This window comes from Zonotrichia albicollis, chromosome 11 (genome assembly GCF_047830755.1).
Source record: "Zonotrichia albicollis isolate bZonAlb1 chromosome 11, bZonAlb1.hap1, whole genome shotgun sequence".
Lineage (NCBI taxonomy): Eukaryota > Metazoa > Chordata > Aves > Passeriformes > Passerellidae > Zonotrichia > Zonotrichia albicollis.
Window position 1 is genome coordinate 17019543 of NC_133829.1, and position 18979 is coordinate 17038521.

At 52.9% G+C, this 18979-nt stretch overlaps 2 protein-coding genes across 8 annotated transcripts in view; both read left to right on the plus strand.

Moving 5' to 3' along the window:
• Nucleotides 1–1045, plus strand: part of LOC106629432 (actin, cytoplasmic type 5) — a 4551-nt gene extending 3506 nt beyond the window's left edge. Inside the window, exon 3 of the mRNA XM_074549588.1 lies at nt 571–1045. Coding sequence (XP_074405689.1) covers nt 571–714 — 144 coding nt within the window. The 3' untranslated portion in view covers nt 715–1045. The remainder of the gene's footprint in view (nt 1–570) is intronic.
• Nucleotides 1046–1660: 615 nt separating this feature from the next.
• UBL7 (ubiquitin like 7) lies at nt 1661–18924 on the plus strand. Of its 7 annotated transcripts, none has more exons than XM_074549583.1 (12): nt 1661–1795; nt 2498–2686; nt 3106–3225; nt 3754–3836; nt 3941–4025; nt 4847–4904; nt 5948–6081; nt 6177–6226; nt 6808–6975; nt 7751–7873; nt 10136–10289; nt 14474–18924. In XM_074549583.1, exons 2-11 carry the CDS (start codon nt 2503–2505, stop codon nt 10271–10273), a joined length of 1143 nt encoding a protein of 380 aa, XP_074405684.1. In that variant the 5' UTR covers nt 1661–1795; nt 2498–2502; the 3' UTR covers nt 10274–10289; nt 14474–18924. The 7 variants fall into 7 exon arrangements, with proteins under 7 accessions (XP_074405684.1, XP_074405682.1, XP_074405681.1 ...); XM_074549581.1 differs by lacking the exon at nt 14474–18924 and adding an exon at nt 10377–10523; XM_074549580.1 differs by lacking the exon at nt 14474–18924 and having other exon boundaries at nt 10136–10523.
• Nucleotides 18925–18979: the final 55 nt, after the last annotated feature.

The window sequence follows — 18979 nt, forward strand, 5'->3', positions numbered from 1 at the left end:
CAGACTGTGATTGGCCATTAATTAGAAACAACCACATGAGACCAATCACAGATCCACTTGCTGCATTAGATAATCAATGTTTACATTTAGTTTCTGAGGCCTCTCAGCTTCTCAGGAGAAAAAAGGTCCTATCAAAAGGATTTTTCATAAAATAGATCGGTGACAATAATATATACCATAAAATCATGTTTGAAAAGACTGATTTATTGAGTCAAGATTCTCATCTCTTCCCTCATGCTGGGGACTCACAAACTCCACCACACCACACTAAAGAAAAAGAAAGGATACATTAGAAGGTTTAGCAAGAATGAATAATAAAAACTTGTGAGCCCTCAGAGCCTTGACACAAATGGACCATGATTGGTCATTAAATTAAAACAATTCATATGCTGGCTAAACAATCTCCAAAGCACCAAAACGGGGAGAAGCTGAAGCTTCTCAGCTTCCCAGGAGAAGAAATCCTGGTTCAGAAGGGTTTTTCAGGAAATATGCCAGTGGCAGGCGGGGAGGGCAGGGTGGGCACAGGGGCTGGGACAGCTCTGACCCCTCTCTCTGTGTCTCCTGGTGCAGATCATCGCCCCCCCTGAGCGCAAGTACTCGGTGTGGATTGGGGGCTCCATCCTGGCCTCGCTCTCCACCTTCCAGCAGATGTGGATCAGCAAGCAGGAGTACGACGAGTCCGGGCCCTCCATCGTGCACAGGAAATGCTTCTAGAGGGGCTGCTGGCACCCCCTGGCCCTGAACCCTGCTGGCAGCACCCCCTGACCTCCTCTCCCTGCCAGCAGCACCCCCTGCCACCCCAGGCTTTGTTATTCCACTGCTCCTTAGCTCCCATTCCCTGTGTCCAGGTACTAATTAGTAATTAGTGTGTGTGTGTGTGTTTTAATGGCTTGTTAGGCTCCTCTTCCTCAGGCGGAGGGTTGTTCACTTTCCCTGTGTAACACCCGTAGGATGACACTAAAGTTAGGTTTGTCACCTTGTCACCTCTAGGTTCCTTTGTAGGAAAAAAAAAATAAACTTCCCAAGTTTAAACACTAAAAAAAAAGCTGATTTTACTTGCTTTCTTTCAGGGGTGGGTTCTCTATCCCCTTATTGGGGTGAAAGGATTTGGGATTCTGAACTGGCTTGAAGTTAAAGCTTAGCTTGAATTTTGTTTTCTGAATTCTCTTTAAATCCCATCACAGCCCCTGTGCTGCTCGGACCATTTTAAGAGCTGTTAGGCAGCAAAGCGTGCCTGGAATGTGGCTCTTGCAGCCTGACTGGACTTTCATGGTAACTTGGCTTTTTTTAGAACACAAACAGCTCTTCTTGTCAGAAAAAGTCGGTGCCTTGGCACAGGACTTGGTCACCGGAGCAGTGGCCTCTCCTTTTTTGGGAGAGGATGAGGAGATGGAGCAGCGGATAGTGCTGAAGAGCGGGCAGCTTCGCACAGCTCGGCCCTCCGGCGTTGGTGGGGTATCTACGGGAGCTGCTCGCCTACGGGGGAGGGATGGCAGCTGCTTAATTACCGAGGTAGTGTTAATTAGAGGTGATTGTGGCGGGGGAACGGCACGGGACTGCGCGCCCCTCGCCGCGCTCCGGCCTTTAAACCCTCGGCCGCTCGCCCATTGGCTGGTCATGGCAGAGCTAGCCAATCAGCAGCGCCTTCGCCCCGGGAGGGCGTTACCACCTACTCTGCCGGACTCGCTTTCCCAGCGCGCACCGCGCTCCGCACAGGACTTCCGCTTCCGGTCCGTTGGGGTGAGGCAGCACGGATCTGGGAAGGCCTGGGGGGCGACGGCCGGGCCCCCGTGAGGTGCGGAGGGGAGGGAGACATGATCGGGATCCCGTGAGGTGCGGAGGGGAGGGAGACATGATCGGGATCCCGTAAGGTGGGGAAGGGAGGGAGACACGGCCGGGATCCCGTAAGGTGGGGAGGGGAGGGAGATACGGTTGGGATCGCCCTGAGATGGGGAGGGGAGGGAGATACGGTTGGGATCGCCCTGAGATGGGGAGGGGAGGGAGACGCGACCGGGATGTCCCTGAGATAGGGAGGGGAGGGAGACGCGACCGGGATGTCCCTGAGATGGGGAGGGGAGGGAGACACGGCCGGGATCGCCCTGAGCTTAGGGGAAGATTGGGGCGTGGGACAGCCAGGGGATCCCCCTGAGTTGAGGGCAGGGTCTAGGGTGGGCACAGCCGGGATCCCTGAGCTGAGGCTCTGAGGGGAACACGTCCTGACCCCCCTGAGCTGAGGAGGGGTCTAGGCGAGAACAGCTGGGATTCCCCTGAGCTGACAAGGGGAATCGGGGCTCTGGAGATGAGGAGCCATGGCCGGGATCCCTCTGAACTTAAGGGATCGAGGCTCTGGGGACGGGGAGCCAGGGCTGGGACCCCCCTGAGCGCCGGGGGTCGGGGCTGTGTCTGGCTGTGCTCTGTGTGCGCTGTGCCCGATGGATGAGGGAGGGGAGGGAGGCTCGCTCGCTGTGTGCGGGGTGTCACTCGGCCGTGTCCCCAGGCGCCATGGCCCTGCCGGAGTGGCACATCGCCGTGAAGCTGGCCGAGCAGCCGCTGGCCCCCAAAGCCATCCTGCGCCTGCCGGAGACCGAGCTGGGCGAGTGCCCGCTGGGCGGCTGCAGCATCTCGCACCTCAAGCAGCTGATCACGGGCCAGCTGCAGGAATCCATGCCGGACCCCGAGCTCATCGGTGCGTGCCCCGCCGGAGCCTGGCGCTGTCCCGCCGCTTGGGGACACCCTCGGCCCGTCCTCTCCGCGGCCGGGATGTAACATCCCGCTGCTGGTGGTGGGAGGGCTCGGTGTTCCTTCCCTGTTTCCTTGGGATCAGGGCGCTGCAGCCGCGGCAGTGCCCTTGTTCGGGAATATTTGGGCTTTCCACCAGCTCTGTGTCCTTGTGAGAGCTCTCATGGGAGCTGAGAGGGAGGTCAGCTCTTACGCAGGTGGTGACTCTGCCATCCCCTCTAGATTAGCTCTGTGATTTCCCTCCTGGTTCTCAGCTCCACAGCTTCCCTGTGTTTTTCCCTACCCAGCTGCTCAGTAACCCCTTGGGCTCCAAGGCACACCTTGAGAGCACCACAGCTGTTTATCTTCAGGTGTTTCTCCCCCCAGACCTGATCTACTGTGGCCGGAAGCTGAGGGATGACCAGACCCTGGATTTTTATGGAATCCAGTCTGGCTCCACTGTCCACGTCCTGCGCAAGTCCTGGCCTGAGCCTGACCAGAAACCAGGTGAGGAGCTGTGGGGATTACCCCTTGGATTCTCCTTGGGATGTGTTTTATTAGGGACTGAGCTTCTCTAGGGATTCACTGCTGTGGAGGTTTCCAGGGGAGTGAATCCCTGTGTTTGGGAACTCCCAGCAGCACCTGGGTGTTGATTTTTCTGCTGATGCAAGAGTTAAGGAATGAGCTGTGCACCATGGAGAGAGGGATCATCCCTTCCTTAATTGCCTGTGATCCATTCTAGGGCACTGTCAGGGGATGTGGAGCAAAGCCCCAGGGATGAGCAGGCTGCTGTGTGCCTGACTGTACAAAAACAGCAGCTTGAGCTGGTGTTCCTCTAATGGCACATGTGGGAGGATATTCCTGACTATTTTTATGATGTGAGAGTGCAGCAAGTCATTACTCTGCAGTGACTGCACCCAATCCAAGGATGTTGGAGGATCCCTGTTGCAGCATGGAGGTCTCAGTGGGCTGTGGATGGCTCTGAGGGCTGACAGAGGCCCAGCTGTGTTTTGTTGTGGTGTTTTCTCCCCTCAGAGCCCGTGGATAAAGTGGCAGCAGTCCGGGAATTCCGTGTGCTGCACACTGCCCTGCACAGCAGCCCTGCCTACAGAGATGCTGTGAGTGCTGTGCTCCTGGGAGGGGGGGAATTCAGCTGTCCCCTCCCTCTGGGGACAGCCACACAGTGGGTGACATTCCCAACCTGCTCTGCTTCCCTTGGCAGGTCTTCAAGATGCTGGGAAACAAGGAATCCCTGGATCAGATCATTGTGGCTACTCCCGGCCTCAGCAGCGACCCCGTGGCTCTGGGTGAGTCTGGCTGTGATCCAGGGGATCTGAGGAAAGGTTGGATTCCTGTTAGGGGAAGGGACAGACACAAATCTACGTTGAATTCCTGGTAGGGAGAAAAGAGAGTTTATAAAAAAACCTTCATTTTTTTGTCCCTTTGGAGCGTGAGTTGGTGACTGCTGTGGTGTCGGTTGTGCTCCATTGGTGATGTTTGGGGGTGGATCAGGGCTTCAGAAGGGTCAGGGAAGGGAAGGTTGGAGTTCTCTCCCTGGCTTCAGAAGAATCAGGGAAAGGAGGGATGGAGCTCTCTCCCCATTGCAAAGTGCTCCAAAGTGGTTGATGAAATCCAGCCTGTTGTGGGATGGTGGCAGCCCAAGGCAGGTGGAATTTGGGATGCTACAGGATGGGTGATTAAATCCAGCTTGTTCTGGGATGGTGGCAGCCTGAGGAAGGTGGAATTTGGGATGTCACAGAATGTTACACTAAATCCAGCCTGTTGTGGGATGGTGGCAACCTGAGGCAGGTGGAATTTGGGATGCAGTCCCAGCCTGGCTGCAGGGAGCTGGGGCCCAGCCTCCATCCTGCCCTTGAGGTGGAGCACCCATGGGATTTGCAGGAAAAAGCCCCTTCCCTTTTGTCCCTTTTGTCCCTTGGGTGTGTTGCTGTGACCAAGAGCCTTTTTGGGAACACAAAGGCTTCAGAGGAACAATGGGGAGTGTTTGTGGTGTTTACTCATGAGTCATTTCCTGGAAAACAATTCCTATTTATTTGTCCCTGTGGCTTTTGTGTGACTGGCTCCTGTTGCTGTATCCTGTCTCACTGCCTTTCCTGGTCCTTTGCAGGAGTTCTGCAGGACAAGGATCTGTTCTCTGTGTTTGCAGACCCCAACATGCTGGACACGTAAGTTCCCCGAGCTGGGGCGGTGATTCAGCAGTGCCTTTGTGTCACCTGGGTGGGACAGAGCTCTGCTCCTGCCTCCCAGGCTGGGTCACTCCTGTCAGGAAACACGGATCCACCACTTGGGTTAATCCAGAGGGTGTTTGGTGGGAGGCAGGGCCATCATGGCCTCCAGATCAGGGTTCACACCTGGGTGAACTGCTCACAGCAGAGAGCTGCTCCCATGAAAACCCTGGAAAAGTCAGCATGGGTCCAGAGGGATCCTTGGAGAACCAAGGCAAGGTTGGGTCCAGAAGGTTCCTTGGTGAACAGAGACAAGGTCCAACATGGATCCAGAAGGCTCCTTGGGGAACCAAAGGAAGGTCCAACATGGGTCCAGAAGGATGCTTGGAGAACCAAGAAAAGGTCTAATGTGAATCCAGAAGGATCCTTGGGGAACCAAGGCAAGGTCCAACATGGATCCAATAGGATCCAAGGCTGGGTCCACCATGGGTCCAGAAGAATCCTTGGTGAGCCAAGGCCTGGTCCAATATGGGGTCCAGAATGATCCTTGGAGAACCAAGGCAAGGTTGGGTCTAGAAGGGTACTTGGTGATCCAAGGCCAGGTCCAGCGTGGATCCGGAAGGATCCAAGGCCAGGTCCAACATGGATCCAGAAGGATCCAAGGCCGGGTCCAGCGTGGATCCAGAAGGATCCAAGGCCGGGTCCAGCGTGGATCCAGAAGGATCCAATGGCAGGTCCAGCATAGATCCAGAAGCATCCAAGGCAGGTCCAGCGTGGATCCAGAAGGATCCAATGGCAGGTCCAGCGTGGATCCAGAAGCATCCAAGGCCAGGTCCAGCGTGGATCCAGAAGGATCCAAGGCCAGGTCCAACGTGGATCCAGAAGGATCCAAGGCCAGGTCCATCGTGGATCCAGGAGGATCCCTGGCTGCCTGGAGGAGTTTGTGCCGGCAGCAGAGGCAGCGGTGGTGCTGCCCCGGGTGCCTCAGGGCTGGTTCCTGGCGTGCCCCGTGCCCTCGCTCAGCCGTGCCCGTTTGTGCCCAGGCTGATCCCGGCTCACCCTGCCCTGGTGAACGCCATCGTGCTGGTGCTGCACTCGGTGGCGGGCAGCACCCCCCTGCCAGCCCCGGACACGTCCTCGCGCGCCATGGCCCTGGGCTCCTACCGCGACATGCCAGGTGCGTCACCTCGGTGCTCAGCCAAAACCTCCACAGGGGTCTGCTCCCAATTCCTGCTGGTTTCCCACATCCTTTCGTTCCCCTTTCTGCTGCAGGTGGCTTTCTCTTTGAGGGGCTCTCTGATGATGAAGATGACTTCCACCAGGTAAGCAGCCAGGTTGGGTGAACACCTCTTTTTGGGTTTAATTTGTAGCCCTGAGACTCCCAAGCTCTTCCTTTCCTGTCTGGTGAGCAGCACGAGCTGCGCTGGCTCCCCAGGGGAATGTGGAGACAAACATATTGATCCTGGCTGCTTCCATGCTGCTCAGAGGAGGGTTTTCCTCAGTACTGAACACACAAGAGGAAAATGGAACAGAGGAAATGCTCTCACAGCATTTGTGAGCGTGGGAATGTTGATCCCTGCCTTTCTGCACTCTTCCTCTCCATAGGACAAAAGGTTCTGTATGAAAAGCTGGATATATGGGTCTAAATGTGCCTGTAGCAGGGAATTGTTTTGTTCCAGGTTGGTTTGGGGCTGGTGGATGATAGATTGAAAGGTTTCCTGCCAGTTTCCACAGCTGACTCTGTGGAAAATAAGCACATCCCACTCTGGCATGTTTGTCTTTCAGAAGTGTCACCCTTGGGACATTTGGGTATGGTAGGACAGGGCTGTGTGGTTTGACTGGGACACAAACACTGACAGAGGTCACAGCTGGGGCTTTTCTCTCTCTCTCTGTCTCCACACAGAGCACCAGGTCCACCCCGTCCAGCAGCACGTCCGGCTCGCGCCCGGCCTCGCTGGGCTACGCGGGGGCGGCGGGGCCGCGGCCCATCACCCAGAGCGAGCTGGCCACAGCCCTGGCCCTGGCCAGCACCCCCGAGAGCAGCTCCCACACACCCACCCCGGGCACACAGGTAACCCTGGGGCTGCCTCTGCTTTCCCTCAGGGGTGGGTTCTCTTCCCTTTTATCCTACCCTTGAGCACACAGGTAACCCTGGGGCTGCCATTGCTGCCTCTGCATTCCCTCAGGGGTGGGTTCTCTTCCCTTTGTTTCCACCCTGGGCACTCAGGGAGCAGCCAGCACTGGTCCTGGTCAAGACTGGCACATCTGGCTCTTTATTCCTTCAGGGAAGAGTTCCCTGTGTGATCCTAACCCTGGCACACGTGGCTGTGCCTTCCCTCATGGAAAAGTTCCCTGTGTGATCCCATCCCTGGCACATCTGGCTCTACATTCCCTCATGGATGGGTTCTCTTCCCTTTCATCCCACCCTGGGCACTCAGGGAGCAGCCAGCACTGGTCCTGGTCAAGACTGGCACATCTGGCTCTTCATTCCCTCAGGGAAGAGTTCCCTGTGTGATCCTAACCCTGGCACAAGTGGCTGTGCCTTCCCTCATGCAAATCCATGCCATCCCTATCTTCCCCACAACCCCAGAACCCAGGAAACAGCCAGCACCAGTCCTGATCATGCCTGGCACACCTGGCTGTGCCTTCCCTCATGCAAATCCATGTGATCCCTATCTTCCCCACAATCCCACCACCCAGGGACAGCCAGCACAGCCTGGTCAGCTCTGGGGCCACCTCCCTTCCCTCCTGGAGGAGCTCCCTTCCCCATGGCATGGAGGCTGAGGGGTGCTGCAGGTGTTGCTGTGTGCTCAAGTTCCATCTCCTGAGCTGTCACCTCCTCCTAGGGCCACTCCTCCGGGACATCCCCGATGTCATCCAGTGTGCAGTCAGGGACCCCCATCACCAACGACCTGTTCAGCCAGGCCCTCCAGCACGCCCTGCAGGCCTCAGGGCAGCCCAGCCTCCAGGTCAGTGGCATTCCCTGGAATCCTGCACTCCCTGGCATCTCCCAGCTGCCTCCTGGGGTGTGGGACATCACTGGTGCCTTTTTGGGCTACCTAAAAACAGAGGCCAGACAGCATTAAGGGAATAAAAAGCTGTTCTATTTATTGAAGGGCCATTTGGGGCAGATGGAGCTACACCCAAAAATGGACCACAGGTCACAGGTTTTCACACTTCTGTAAATTTGATCCATTGCATATTGATTACACCTTCAGGTAATGAGGTCATTTACCCCAAGTTTCTGAAAACAGAGGCCAGACCAAATTAAAATAATAAAAAGCAGTTATTTTTATTGAAGGGTCATTTGGAGCAGATGAAGCCCCCCCCACCAGGGGCTACACCCAGAAATGGACCACAGGTCACAGGTTTTCATACTTCTGTAAATTTGGTCCATTTTCATACTGGGGGCTAATCTTCCAATTAAACCTTCAGGTAATGAAGACATTTACCCCAAGTTTCTGAAAACAGAGACCTGACAAAATTAAGGGAAGAAAAAGCAGTTATATTTATTGAAGGGCCTTCAGGTACATTTGGGGCAAGACCCCAAAAATTAACAGTGGCTCACAGGTTTTCATACTTCCATAAATTTGGTCCATTTTCATATTAGGGGTTAATCTTCTAATTAAACCTTTGGGTAATGAAGTAGTTTGCCCCCATTTTGCTCCTCCAGCTCACTTTTGTTTACATTTCTGGGGCCTGAGGCAGTGAGATGTCCTTGATTGCCAGGCCTGTAGAGGAGTTGTTGTGTCTGCCCAAAATGGGCAAGCAGCAGCTCCCACTGAATATGGAGTTTAGAATTACACAAAGAATTGCAGGATTACAAATGTATGAAAAATACAAAATCTAAAGTCCTAAGGCATCATCACAGCCATTGCAGAAATACTGGGTGGAACTGGAATGGAGGAGTTAAAAATACATATTATAGGGTTGGCTTTTTGCGATGTTAATGTTAAAAGAACTTTTATTTCTGCTATTAACAAAAAACTTAGACATAGTAGTAGCTAATATAGTTATAAATGAACTGTTTAATCAAGATGACATCCAGTAAACATATAATGAAGGCCTTGACATTAATATACTATCAATATTTATCATCTGAAGAAAGTATAGACCAAGCCCAGACTAAAAGTAATAAAGAAAAAAAGCCAAAACCACAACTACGAAACATGCACACTCTAAAAAAACCCAAAGAAGAGCCATACAAAATAGTTCCTAAAACAGATAAACTAGTTTATAGAAAAATGTAAATATACATAAGGATCTATGAATATGCAAGCTAATGTAATAGAAAAATTATTTTTAAAATATCCTTGGAAATAAATGTGCTCTTGGCTGAGTTCCAAGATGCACCCAGCCATAATCTTTACTATCTTTATCTTCTATTGTCTTTTATTAAACTTTAAAATTTTGCCAAAAAAACCAAACCAGCTTTTTCACAGGGGGGTGGTGGCTTTGGGGACTTTGCAACATCACTGAGCTTTCGGGAGCTGTTTGCACAGGAGCTGCTGAGGTGGGTGGGAAACACATTCACTCTCCTATGAAAATGTCAACATTTGAAAACCACATTTTGCAAGTTTAATAAAGGACAGTAGGAGACAAGGAGCACAGAGCAAAGGTTATTGTGGCATCAGCCAAGAGCCCCCTGTTATCTTTGGGGCATGTCCTGGTTTAGGGCAAATTTAACCCTAACCCCTTAAATACCTTTAATTACATCAGCCCTTTGCATATTCACAGACCTTTGTGCACAGTCAACTTTCCCCAAACTGGTTTACATGTTCTGAGGATTGTTTAGCACATCTCTGCCTTGGATCTGCTCTTTTAGAGCCTGTGCATTCCTGGGTTGTGGTTTTAGTTCCTTTTTATCCCCTCCAGTTCTGGGCCCTGGCCCACACTGCCTGCAGAGGCTGAGTGCTGCTGGCTGGCACATCTGCCCAGCTGTGCTCACCCTGTGTTCACTGGGTGTTATCCCATCCCAGCAGGCACTGTGGCACAGCACACTGATATCAGGTTTTATGAACAACAGAAATAAAATCCAAATCTTTATAACAAAGTCACTTTAACACCACAAATCTAAAATCCATTTTAATATTGCAAAAAGCCAATATTATAATGTGCATCTATAACAGGTGGGACACTGGGCAGTGGGAAGGGCTGCTGGCTTTGCTGCTGGGGTTCTCACACCAAATGTGCTGAGGTTCTCACCCCAAACTTGTCCTTGCTGTGAGCAGAGCCAGTGGCAGCCCCAGCTGCAGCAGCTGCGGGACATGGGCATCCACGACGACGAGCTGAGCCTGCGGGCCCTGCAGGCCACGGGAGGGGACATCCAGGCTGCCCTGGAGCTCATCTTTGCTGGGGGGGCCCCCTAAACCTTCTGCTGGACTGGTGAGTTGTGCTGAGGCAGCAGCTGGGCTGGTTCTGTGCGTGGGGAGCGCTGAAGGCAGCTCCAAATCCCCTCTCCAACCTCCTCAGGACTCTGCACAGAGAAGGGAAGAGGTGGCTCGGGGCTGGGGACGTGGCCCCTCCAGCTGTGCGGTGTTTTATCTGTCACCACTCTCTGCCTGAATGCTGTTATGTTGTTTCATTCCCTGCATTAAAAGGGCCCTGCTCAGTTCCCTGCCTGCTGTGTGGGTCGTGCTCTGTCCTGGCTGTGCTGCAGCTCCCAGCAGGGCAGGAAGGGGAAGCATTGCTGGCCAGGGGTTATGGACAGATCATGAAGAGGGCAGGACTGCTGTGGAACACATCTCAAGCTGTTTATTTTCCAGCATCACTCTCATTACATGGTTATGACAATGGGAAGATGCCAGCAGCAGATAAAGAACTTAATGTCACAACTCACTTTAAAAGTTTTTTGGCCAATCACACAAAGCAAAAGCACGTTGATATTAGTTCTATCCAACCACTATAAACACATGTACCCTCTGTTAAAACAGTGCTTGCTTATCTTGAATACAATACCTGCTTGTGAGCCTTAAAACACAATGCACAGAGCTCCATTATTAACCTTAGAACTTCCTCATGTCTTGCTAGATAAACTTTTCTGTAGCTTAGAGAGTTATTCTAGTCAAGTGTTAATACACAGACCATTGTTCTAGTTGTCCTTATTTTCTACATCTTATATAACTCTTCTGCTGACAAATCTCATGGCTATCACTTAGCTCTAATTGCAGTTCTGCTGTCTCTGAGCCCTGCCTTTTGCAGCTTTCCCAAAACCCTCAGATTGTGGGAATCCAGAAAAACTCAGCCTCGGTGGGATGTGGTGCTGTCAGCAGAGGGCACGGCCACCACGAGGTGACAGTGACAAAGAAATGACAGGGGCTGAGTGGGAGCTGGAGAAATGCCCGGTGTGGGTTCCTCCACGTGCAAAGCCAATTAACGGCGTTCGCCTTTAATTGCAATCAGTGGGGGCAGCAAAAAGCCCGGCCTGGAGCCGGGCCCGGCATCGCTGGGACTGCGCGCCGGGGTTAACGAGGCGCGAAAACGGCGGCGGGTTGTGGGAGCAGGGAGCGCTCTCCTGCCTCACCTCCGGGCTGCTGTGCTGCCCTCTAATCCCCGCGCAGCGCTGTGATCCTCGCTGATCGCATCTCCGTGTCACCCTGCGAGCCGGGATTGTTCTCTGCGGGGAGCCCTGCGCTGATAGGCGTTAATCCTGTCGAGAGGATTAATGCCCGAGGGAGGCAAGGAGGGGCTGGTGTTGTGCTCAGGCTGGAGCAGATAAGATGTGATGGACATAAATGGCTTTCCTGACACCCTCCAGGGTCCCTGCCCTCGGCACGCACACGGATTTGATGTGTAAGAAAACGGATTAATCCCTTCCCATGCCTGGATGCTGCCTTTGCAGGGGCAGCACAGAGCACATGCACAGCACCCTCCCTTCCCCTGCTGGCAGCCCCAATCCGCCGGGATCACCACGGATTAGCCGGATCACAGATGCTCCTGCCCAAAGCTGGGCAGCATTGCAGGCTCACCAGCACATCCAGTTTGCCTTCTGCACCACCTGAATTCTCAATTTAGGGCTCACTGCTGTGTTTTTTGTGTCAGTCCTGAGATTTTTGATCCCTCTCTTGACCCACGTTTGGCATGAAGCCGTTTTCGCTGCTATTTCTGCTTCCCGCCGCCCCCAGCGAGCTGAGAACTGCCTGGATTTTTTGGGTTTTTTTGGGCTGGAAGTGCCTTTTCCCAGATTTCCTTCCCCAAACGGCAGGGCTTGGCTGGGAGCAGCAGCTCAGGCACATGCACTGGCTGCAGCAGAGAAGTTGGCAGCGCTGCCGCTCACGACATCGCTCCCCTGGCCCCGCAGAGCCGTGCCTGAGCACAGGGGGAGCTGCGGGGAGGGGGAGAGGCTCTGCTGCCTCCTGCACGGCTGGGCAGCGACGGAGCTCTGCTGCAGCAGCTCCTGCAGCAGCTCCTGCAGCACGCAGGGAGCTCGGAGGGGGCTGGGAGTGGCTCTGCAGCCGCCCCGTGGGAGGGATGGATGCTCAGGGGCTCTGCAAGGGCAGGAGCAGCAGAACAGCAGGGAAAGGCTGGAAAGGACAGGGTTAGGTTGGATCAGGGAGGAATTGTTCCCTCTGAGGGTGCCCAGAGAGCCTGTGCTGCCCCTGGATCCCTATTGAAGATGGAGGGAGAGACCCACCTTTCCTTGATCAGCATCTGACTCCGTTTATTCACTCAATCAATCACTTTTTATAACCGTGTTAATTAAGTTCATGCATATTGCAAACCTGAGCTCACAAAAGGTCAGAGATAACACACCAACTCCTCCTTTTGTTTCCAATACCAAGATTTGGGTTCTCAAAATTATTTTAGCTTTCCCAAAACAGCCAGAGATAGAATATCTACTTGTTATGAGAAAGCTGCCTGAGAACTCTGGTATGCAAGGTTCTCAAGGCCTTCATGTTTATCACTTTTACTTGTAATTGAAAACAACCTGAGAACTTCTGCTGTTCACAGAAACCGGCTGTGAGAATTTTACTCCTCACAGCTGCCTTCTAAGCCATTTCTGAAAAAATCTCCAACAGATCCCTGCCCATGGGGTGGCTTTGGGGTCCCTGTCACTACTTGTGAGTGGCTGAGCACGACAGAGACAGAGCAAACTAATGCCTGTTCCTGGTGCTCCATCCCTGGATGTGCCCTGGCAGCTCCCCCTGCCACGTTGGGTCTGCTCTGCTTGGCTCTCAGTTCATCCCTCCCAGCCCAGCAGCCCTGGCTGGGCTTTACTGGGAGCAGACTGGGCAGTAGGTGTTGCCTGAGCCAGGCAGAGCAGGAGGTCAGGCCACAGTTCCCCAACGTCAGCAGGGACCTTCTGTTTGTGACATCAAAGGGCTGCTCCTGCTCTGCTTCCCTGCTGGCCTCCCTGGGGCTGCTTTGCTGCTGGCCCTGCCCTGTGACAGCAGGGAGGGATGGCAGCAGCTGCTTTTCCTCCCCTGTTTTCCATAATCCTGTTGTGCATCCCACTGCCGGACACCTGGAGGGGGTGGAGGTTTGGCTGGGCCCTGCACCATGTGTTTTCTGGAGCCCTTCTCCTCCTTGTCTCTCTCATTTTGGGCTGGTTTGTCTCTGCTGGTTCATTTTCCAGCAAAAAAAGTGGAGTGGAGGCAGAGCAGAATCTCCCCAAGTGGTTTTTGCAGTGCCTCAAGCAGTGTTGGACAGATTTCCATGGGATAATGTTGGCTCCTTGCTCCCCTAGCCTGACTATTCCCAGTTTCCTGGAGCTCCACACCTTGCCCTGAGCACATAAATTCCAGAAAATCGGTGAAGGTGACTTTCCCTGGCTCTCCAGGATTTGTTGGGCAGGTACATCCAGCAGGAGCAGCAGCAGGAATTTGTCTGGCACAGCCTTTGCCCATCAACTTGCCTTTTTTTGCAGAGGTTTCCTGGCTGCTCCCAGCTTTGTCCTTGTAGGAAATGCCAAAACACACCAAAAATGTGAGTTTTTCTTCCTTTCCCAGCCCTGTGCTGGTTCAGTGAGCTGAGGGGACAAAAGAAGGGGGGACAGAGGTGTCCTTGGCAATAAGGACATTTTAGCTTTACTCTTTCTCAGGGAAACTCTGGAGAAAGGAGCAGAATTCTGATTTGGGACAGCTGATGAGGTGACAGCACAAGACAGGACAGGTGACACATCCCAGTGTCCTGGGGGGTTTGCTCCCTTCCCTCCATGAATCACCACTTTCCTGTTAAAGTGACAAAAAAGGGAGCTCTGATTTCAAGCCTTCAAAGCTCCCTTTTAAGGTTACAGAGTTGAGGCCCCACGTCATCCACAATATAAACCAGGCAACTATTTTAATTTGTGAAAGCAGAAATGGGCTGAAAATGTCACCCTGTGAGAATATTTCTATTTCCTTATGTTCCCTTTTATATTTATAGTGTTCTAATATTCATAAACGTGTCCCAAAATCCCTTGGAGAGGGTTTTCCCCCCTCCCTCTATCTCTGAAATAAATGCTGATTTAAGAGCAGGGTCTGCTGGTTCAGCAGGGATGAATTAATTCAGTTGGAGCTGTGGGGTTCCACTCCAGGAGCCATAAAAGCATCAGAGGGGATCCAGAATTCCTTTTTTTTTTTTTCCTGCAGGGGCCAAGAACAGAGACTGGAGCAAAACTTTGGAGCAGGGTGAGCAGAGAAAAACCCATTTCTAAGAGATTTTCCAGCATCTGGCTGTCAGAGCTTGGGGCACTGTCAGAGCTGGCAACTGGGGCATGAGGAGGTGACAAGGACAGGACAATAAGATCATTGTGCCCTGATGTTGCAGGAGCAGGAGGAGCCAGCCCAGCAGGTCCCAGCATTTCCCTGCATGATGCTGGAATAAAGTTCTGGAATGTTCTGCCCAAGGAGGTGCTGGAGTCCCCATCCCTGGGTGTGTTTAACAAAGCCTGGATGTGGCACCGGGTTTAGCTGAGGTGTTGGGGCTTCATGATCTCAAAGGTCTCTTCCAACCTGGTCATTCTGTGAATTCTGTGAGTTCTGTGGATGTGTGTGCTGTTCCTGGGGAGGGAAGCAGTGCTGGCCCCTCAGGGTCCCTTTGTGGGGTTTTTCTGGCTGCCCTGAAGCTCTGAGCCCGGAGGATTCTCAGTTACACATCATTTAATCACCTCAGCTCCTGCCAGCTGCTGTCTGCTCAGATGAGATCCCAGCTGTTTTAATGCCTTGTGAAGGCTGACCTAGAGCAGAGGCCAGACAGAGCTCAGGAATAAAGCAGGGATTTATTAAAAGGCCTCCATGGATCCCCCTTGGGCAGCACAAGAGCCCAGCCAGGGCTGCACCCAAAATGAACCAAAATGGTCACAAAAATGGACAGCTGGTCATGAGGTCTCTCACTTTTATAAGTTCTGCCCCATTTGCATATTGCAGTTAATTTCCCATTCCAGCTCCAGCCCATGCAGCCCCACCCTGCTTGTTTTTCTCTCTCCAGCCCACGTTGTTTGTGCCCTTGGGACTGAGATTTGGATCAGTTGTCCTTGGTGCCCAGCTAGAGCAGGAATTGTTTTGTCTCCCTGCTTTGTGAACAGAGCTCAGCATCCCCTAACGTGAAGCCCAGACCCACACACTAAATCTGAAAAAGAGAAAAGCTAAACCTGAGGCATCAGCTTTGTTCTCCCCCCACCCCATTCCTCATGCCCATTTTCCTCCCTGAGCTGATCCCTGTCCCAAAGGGGCCCTGTGGGACCGGGCTGGCCCCACAGCAGGTGACAGGCAGCACCAGGAGGGACAGATGGGACATGGGAAGGAAGGGAAGCTCCTCCCTGCTCAGCCCAGTGCACAAACGAGCCAAAGGATGTCTGGGGACGTCCTGCTGGAAGAGATGGAGAGCTCCCCATGTGTGTGCTGATCCCTGTGTCACCATCCCCAGGGTGGCTCTCAGGGGTCACACTGGAGAGGAGAAGCAGGACAGGGCCCTTTCCCTCCCTTTTTTCTTTGTCTCTCCCTTCCTGTCGAGACAGACACTGCTGCTGGAAGAGCTCCAAGGTCACAGCCAAGGAGTTTGCTTTTCCTGAGCTTGAGTTTATGAGGCCTGAGAGGGCTCTGGCACTTGGCCCAGCAGCCTCTCCAGAGCCAGGTGAGTTTGTTTGGACTCCCTGCAGAAAAATGCAGGCTGGAATTCCAGGCAGATTGCAGAGAGGTCACATCTTAACCAGCTGTGTGCAGGAGGATTTTGTGTCTCTGCTGGGGCTGATAAGGGAGGTTATCATCTTGCTTAGGGGATGGTGGTGCTGGAGCCTCCCTGGGCATTCCAGAGCTAAAAACAGAAAAAGAATGAATAACAAAGTTCTGTGTCCCAGCACAGAGTGAGACCCAGCTCTATTTTGTTAACTCTGCCTTTTAGGCACCCCTGCCTCGTTTCATGCCCCACCAATGAGTCCCCTCTTGTGGGAAATGAACTTGTAGAAATTTCTCCAAGTTTGATATTTGTTTACAAATGCATACTGTGTAAACATTTTTGTTTACATAGTATGTAAACATACACACTTTGTGAACTTACTATTTGTATGTAAACAAATATCAAACTTGGAGAAATTTCTACAAATTCATTTCCCACGCCCTCTGAGGATGTGACACCTTCAGATGTCATGCTCCAGAGGGGGTTTGGTGACAAGGGCGGGCTGTGACCAGTAAATCAGATTGTGACACTGGTCCTGGGCAAGCCCCTGGGCTTTCCTTTGGAGGGACAGGAGGAAGGGGACTCCCAGCTGAGGTTTTTGCTGATCTCAAAATCACCGAGAACAAATCAGCTTGATCACAAGTTCCCTTCTGGCCAAATCTCTCGGGAAATCTTTTCTGAGGGCCAAAATCTTCTGGGAAATCACATCTTGGGGCCACATGGCTTTCCTGAGTGGTTTGTAAAGCCCTGGGGGTGGCTGTGAGCTCATTTGGGCGCCTTTGGTGGCACTTGTGCTGTCCTTTGCCATGGGAGAACTTGTGCCAACTGCTCAGAGCTCCCAGCCTCAATCCAGCTTGAAGAGGTGAGCCTGGAGAGCTGGGAAGTTCCCAAACTCTGCAGGGCTGTGGCCTTGGGGAGGGATGGTTGAGGTTTTTTGGTTGCTGCCTGCCAGGAACGTGAGCTGGGAGGGAGAATTTGGGTGTGGAGAGCAGAAACTGCAGCAGCTGATGAAGGATCTGCTCTGCTCACTTCCCTCCTCACTCTGTCAGCTGGGGAATGAAGGGTCTGTCAGCACCACGAGGAGCTGTGAGGGGATTTCACTGATTGCTGCTCCAAAGCCTTCTCAGCCAGCCTGTTCCCAAAATGAGGACTGGGAGCTCTCATCTTCCAAAGTTCTGTCCCAACCTCCTGGGCTGACAATCCCTCCCACAGGATTTCCCAGGTGCAGCATCCCAGTCTTTTCTGGGAAGGGTGATGGAAAGGGGGATGAGGAACATCCTCATCCTTTGTGCAGCTGATCCCAATGGAAAAGGGGATGAGGAACATCCTCATCCTGTGTCCACCTCATCCCAATGGAAAAGGGGGTGAGAAACATCCTCATCCTTTGTCCAGCTGATCCCAATGGAAAAGGGGGTGAGGAACATCCTCATCCTTTGTGCAGCTGATCCCAACCTTGTCTGGGGAGGGCTGATGGAAAAGGGGCAATGAGGAACATCCTCATCCCAACCTTGTCTGGGAAGGGATGATGAGAATGGGGAGAGGAACATCCTCATCCTTTGTCCACCTCATCCCAATGGAAAAGGGGGATGAGGAACATTCTCATTCTGTGTCCAGCTGATCCCAATCTTGTCTGGGAAGGGAAGATGGAAAAGGGAAGGAGGAACATCCTCATCCTGTGTCCAGCTCATCCCAATAGAAAAAGAGGATGGGGAACATCCTCATCCCAATCTTGTCTAGGAAGGGAGGGTGGAAAAGGGGATGAGGAACATCCTCATCCTTTGTCCAGCTGATCCCAACCTTGTCTGGGAAGGGAGGACGGAAAAACGGATGAGAAACATCCTCATCCTTTGTCCAGCTGATCTCAATGAAGAAGAGGATGAGGAACATCCTCATCCTTTGTCCAGCTGATCCCAATGGAAAAGGGGCACTGAGGAACATCCTCATCCTTTGTCCAGCTGATCCCAATGGAAAAGGGGATGAGGAACATCCTCATCCTTTGTCCAGCTGATCCCAATGGAAAAAGGGATGAGGAACATCCTCATCCTGTGTCCAGCTCAGCAGGGTCCCTCTGGCAGTGTCACACCTGCTTTGTGTCACAGCAAAGGTCCTGCCTGGCTTAGCCAGAACTGAGATTTCTCTTGTTGTTCCTTTTTTTCTTGGAAGATCTGCCCTGTTGGTGCTTCCAAGGGTCACATTCCTGGCGGAGGGAAGGTAACAGATCTGTTTTTGTGGATAAAACCACCACGAGCCTGCTCGGGTGCCAAGTGCAATCTGAGCTCTTTGGGTTGCCTGGGCCACAAACATGATGAATAAAACTGTTCCTCTTGGGGAAAAAAATCTGTGCTTCTGACAAGATTCCTGGGGGAGGCTGCCTCCTGATCCGTGCTGGAAGCGAGGCGCATGATCTGGGAGAGAGCTGCTCACGAGTTGTGCTGGGGAAGTTCTGATCCCAGAGTGGAGCAGATGGAAATTTCTGCAGGAAAGGGCTGAGCTGCTGCCTAGAATCTGATGCTGCCTGCTCTTGAGCTACCAAACTCAAATCTGGGAGCTCCTTGCCTGCTTTGGGGAAGGGTGGTTTTCATTCCAGCACCTCCTGCACACCCGGCCAGCCTGGAAATGGGGGCTCTGGGGAGCTGTGCTGCTCTGCAGGGTTGGGTTTTCCTGGGGGCTGTGTTCTCCACATCCTGCCCATCTCCTGGAATGGCTTTCCCAGGCAATGATCTCATGGTTCTGGGAGCCAGGCTCCCCCCTGGCTGCCCTCACCCTTCCCTCTGAGGCTGTCTGGAGCAGCTGGAAGCGCTCCAGGATGGGCTTGGAGCAGCACCCTGGGACAGTGGGAGGTGTTGGGCACCGAGGTCCCTTCCACCCCAAACACTCCTAAAATCCTGGGGGAGCTTGAGTCCTGAAAACTCCTTTTCCAGGAGTGGTTTTGGGGAAAAAAACTCCTTTTTCGGGGGAAAAAACTCCTTTTTCGGGGGGTG